Genomic DNA, 5,199 nt, shown 5'->3' with positions numbered 1-5,199 from the left:
ATTTCTAGATGTTTAATTGGGTGTTTAGTTTCTCTCCTCTTCCCTTAAATGTTTATTCACAGAAAGTTGTACCAAAAGAAAGAGGTGGTCAGTATATGAGAATTGAAGCAAGTAGTGGGAAATACCAGCCATCTGATCCTTGTTCCTGGAACAAAATATGGGCAAAAAGCAATTAAAGGACCTCCCCATCCAAGGTAATGTTAATATTGTTCTTTTTGACATAACATTAATCTTAGCAATTCCTTCTACTGAGTAGTCATTTCTCCGAATTTACATTCTTTTTGTGAAATTGTATTCTTGTTCTTTTCGCTGCTTAATTTTCTTCCTACCTACAACCTAATGCTTAGAGGTTGTTCGGTTCAAGGTCTATAATATTTCGTCAATGTTATATATTTTATATTTGGAATGACAAGTTTGTTATTAACTTATTACCATATCCAAGTTTGTATGTTCTTTTTAATGGACGAGTATTGATTCCCACCCAAGTATGGAGATCGGAATATCTCGTAACCCATAGTGATCTAGTATTCGTACTAGCTGAGAATCTACAATGATTTCACTACTTTGCCGTTATCTTTTATAACTACACAACTTAAGTTGAAAGATAATTATTTGAATATTTCCAGTCGAAGATATAGAAAATTACTGAAATATTACAAAATTGTAAGCCAAACGGCCCTTAACACATTCCACGTATTTTTTATAACCGGTAAGGTTATCAGAGCTATTTTTCTCCTTTCTTGAACTTAAAAGATATACTTATTTCTCGCACACCTTCTCAAAAAAGAAAAAAAAGAAAAAGAAAAAAGAAAAGAAAGAAAGATGAGAGTGGAGATGAGCCTATTGTTTGTTGCCTACCAATTCAATCCTAAAATAGCAACATACCCAATAAACTTTGGAGAAACTACTAAACAAAGCACCAATTGACTTTTTTAAGTGGTGGATTTGTCACTTGTTTTTTAGCTACAAATTCAACTATCCCTTATCACAACCACTCCCAATTTTTTTTTTTTTTTTTTTTTTTTTTTTTTTGGACCATTAAGAAAACTCACCTTTCTTGTCCTATTACTATTATTATTGTTGTTAATTTTTTCCAAGAGGGGCTATCACAAATGTACTACTTCCAAGGGATAGCCAGCTTTTTAAACAAGTAGAGAGGTACAAAACTGATGGCCTCATTGCTGATCATCACCTGCACATCAAATCACAACCATTCATTCCCTGATCAAGGGATTAACAGAGTGATATCTATACCCTAATAAAAGCAAAGAGGATTAACACCCAAGAGAAAATGGCCATTTGGGTGTTAACTTTGATGATGATGATGATGATGATGATCAATGGCATCTTTGATGACCTTGAGGAGCTTCCCATATTCTCAAAGTGCTTTGGTTGGAAGCAGCTCCTTTAATGAAAATTACTTGCTCCTTCCTAGTTAGTTGTGTAGTCTCTTTCAATGTCATATGCATATATGCTCCTTATAATTCTATGTATAAATGTAATTATAATCTTAATTTTACCTCTCTCTCTCTCTCTAAATGATATGAAATGAAATTAGTTGGGCTGCAATATATAAGTTGGGGACCTTTTTTGTTAGACAAATGCTATTATTCTTATAGTGAATGAATGTGTTAGCAAATTCATATAATATTTTTCGAACTTTGTGTACAAAAAAAAAATCAGTTTCGCTGAAAAACGGAAAAGCATACCTCCATTTTGTTCAGTAGTGTACCAAATAGGTCGTAATGAAAAAAGAATAATTTGTGAGTAAGTTAACAAACAAAGTGATGTTCCCTAGTTAATATTATTAGAGCTTGCATAGTATATATTGATTCATTATGAATGATGCATCTAATATAAGTCAAGGTAAACGTATTAATCAAGAAAAATCATATGTAACGCATGTATATTAGGTTAATTCATTCAACTTTCATAGTCAAGAGTTGATGGTGATTGAAGAAAATTTCATTATGAAGTGAAAACAATTAATCAAATTAAGTATTAATTTCTTATGAGTTAAGCATTTAGAATATAAGAAGCACAAAATCAAACACCTCGTGAGAGTGCTCACACATCTATCTAGTCTACAATTTAGATGAACGATTTAAGAATTTTTTCCAACCCTAGTTAACACCACAAGTAATATTCGATAGTGTTTTCGTTTTTCGAATTTTTTTTTAGAAAAACGATAGTTTTCTATAAAATTTAGAAAAACTAAAATATATATATTTTTTAGAACCAAACAGATGGAAAACGTACACTCATTCTTATTTAGCGTTCTAAATATTAATCGACTAAAGTACTTAAAACTACTTAAATCACAATTTACATGTCATTCTCATAAGTTAAATGAGTTGGTAATGGAATTTGTCGTTTATATGAATAAAGAAAAGTTGTCTCTTGTACTATTTTGAATTTCACATATCATTATTATTTTTAGTCAATGGCTTTTAATTCTTAGTCGTGAATCGTGATAAACGACCTTTTCGCACAAACTTGTTGAATAATAATGGAATAGAAATGGTGCATAATTTGACCCACATTTTTGTTAACAAATTTATTATTTAAACACTTATCACTTCTGCGGTCGTAATTTTGTTTAAATCCTCCATTTCCTCTTCTCTCTTTCCTATCTTTGATCTTTTTTTTTCGCAAATGGTCACTTCAAATGTAATAGGAATTGTTGGCATTAGTTTGTTTCATCAAGATTAAAAATTTTAAAGATTCTTACAATTATGTTATTATTGATATGCTTACCTAAATAATTTCAACTACTTTGGTTGAGCCTTTTTTTGCAATATTAATTACTGTAGTGGGATTCGAATGCATCAAATGAAATGTTACTTTTGAATATATATGTAAGCAATTAACTACGTATAACTAAACAACCTTTTATATTATGGCGTGACCAATAGTCTCTCATTACATGAAAACGGAATTGTGAATAAAAATATAAAGATCAGAGATTTATAATTGAACTTAAATATTTTGGACCGATTGTTTAACGTTTAATAAATTATTTATACCAGTGAGTTGGATCTTCATATTTAGTATTAAAGTCGGCTTGTTATCTAGAAATGTGAGATTGATGGGAACTTAGATCGTTGGTGATTTTGGACTAGGCAATATGACTCGACAAGGAACGTTAGGGTCCCCGATAGTTATCGATCAACTGAAAAAATGGATTGTGAATAAGAATATGAGGATAAGGGATCTTAATACAAATAACAAGTAACTGAATTTAAATATTTCAAGCTGATGATTTAGATCCCAACATGTTATTACTGCTAATCGGCTAAATCGTTACATATATGATAACTAGTGAATTTGTAAATTTTATCCAAAGTTTACTTTGCTTGTTCAATTAGCTACCATTCAACCTTTCGAATCTATGGCCATTAATTAAAATATTATAATCCATTTAGACCGGAGCCTAGTTTGATTTTTAGTCAACCTAATAAAATCAATATATATATATATGAAGAATGATCTGTATGGTCAACATTTTATGGCCATACCATGCAACCTAGCTACAGGTGGGTCAATGAGAACTGTACACGTCAGCATTTGATGTACTCATCATCTAGAAGTTTAGTACCTACCATACATCTTGACCCACTATTATGTGGGAACGGGTGATGGCTTAAAAGGCCAGCATCCTACTATATGTCGGAGATCATGTTGTACCGAGTTTCGTTTCAAAATGGCGTAAGGACAGATTGGATTAAGTTATATTTAAAATGGCATGAGTATTGAACTGAGTTATATTCAAAGTGGCGTGAATCTGATCAGACCAAGCCACAATCGAAATCTGCAAGCATCGTATCTATACATTTTAAGTAAATTAATTGCATATTTCTAGCCGCTGAACTTTTGAAATTAATAGTTAGTGCCAACGATCAAACAAATAATTGTCGGATCGTTGGCGCTAACCATTAATTCCAAAAGCTCGAGCTGTTAGAAATACGCAACCAATTCACTTAAAGCGTATAGAAACAGCGCCCACGGGTCTCGATGGTGACTCGGCCCACCTGGCCTCACGCCACTTCGAACATGACTCGGCCCAACCCAGCCTCACGCCATTTCGAACATGACTCGGCCCACATGGCCTCCCGCCACAGGGCAGGATGCTTGCCCATTTAAGCCAACAATAATATCAGAGTCAAAGGTCACGTGTTCAGTTTTCACATACTGCAAATTTATGCCTATGTGGCGGAAGACTAGATAGGTCGTAGGTGCTGTGTGTATATGATTTAAGTGAATTGATTGTGTATTTCTAACAACTTAAACTTTTAGGATTAATGATTAGCCAACGATCCGACGATGACAAATTTTGCTAACATATTTTTATTATCATAGTAACTATTTGTATCTAGTAAACTACTATATTCTTCTTATGAATTATACCAATTACATAAATCGTTAGGGTATATTGTGTTTAGCGATGTGAATCATCGATTTAGAATAAAATATTTTAATATTTTTTTTAAAAAAATTGCTTATAGCTGAAGGCGTTTACTATTATAAATTTCTATCCAAAACCATATAAAAAGCCTGTTCAAACTTCAAACATCTCTCTACAGAGATGCAGCATCATCATCAAATTCATAACCCCAATTATTACCATCATCATTAACAAAATCACAGCACCAAATTGAATCCAACATCTCTCTTCATGAAACCATCCTCACTCCTCCCATTCCTCCTCCTCCTCCTCCTCCCCACCGCCACCGCCGCGGCTGTCACCGACGACGACGCCTACTCCCCGGCGGTGATCCTCACCGTCTGCGGCCCGGCCCCGACCCCCGACCCGACAGCGTTCGACATCAACTTCGCCACGGCGATGGAGACCCTCCACCAAAACATCTCCGCCTCCGGCTACGGCACCACCGTCGCGGGGGCCGGCGCCGCCAATGCGGTGTACGCCGTCAGCGAGTGCTTTGCGTACGTGTCGCCGACCACCTGCCAGCTGTGCTACGCGGAGATTCGGCTCGACATCCCCCGGTGCCTCCCCGCCGACGACTCTCGCGTATACCTCGACGGCTGCTTCGGCCGGTACGCCGGCCGGAACGTCACCGGCGACGCGGTCGACGCCGCGGACGCTGCGGTCTGCGGGAACGCCTCGGTGGACGCCGAGGACGCGGCGGCGTTCCGCGACGTAGCGGCACGGCTCGTCGGGAACCTCACAACAGCGGCCGT

The 5,199-nt window shown here is 36.1% G+C and overlaps 1 protein-coding gene across 1 annotated transcript in view; it reads left to right on the top strand.

The window, feature by feature from the left end:
* The window catches only part of LOC109720034 (putative receptor-like protein kinase At4g00960), a 10,432-nt gene continuing 9,908 nt past the window's right edge, over positions 4,676 to 5,199 (top strand). Inside the window, exon 1 of the mRNA XM_020246892.1 lies at positions 4,676 to 5,197. Coding sequence (XP_020102481.1) covers positions 4,676 to 5,197 — 522 coding nt within the window. The remainder of the gene's footprint in view (positions 5,198 to 5,199) is intronic.

Source organism: Ananas comosus, linkage group 14, assembly GCF_001540865.1.
Source record: "Ananas comosus cultivar F153 linkage group 14, ASM154086v1, whole genome shotgun sequence".
NCBI classification, from domain to species: Eukaryota; Viridiplantae; Streptophyta; class Magnoliopsida; order Poales; family Bromeliaceae; genus Ananas; species Ananas comosus.
Note: the sequence above shows the minus strand (reverse complement) of the source record. Positions and strands in the feature narration are given on the sequence as shown.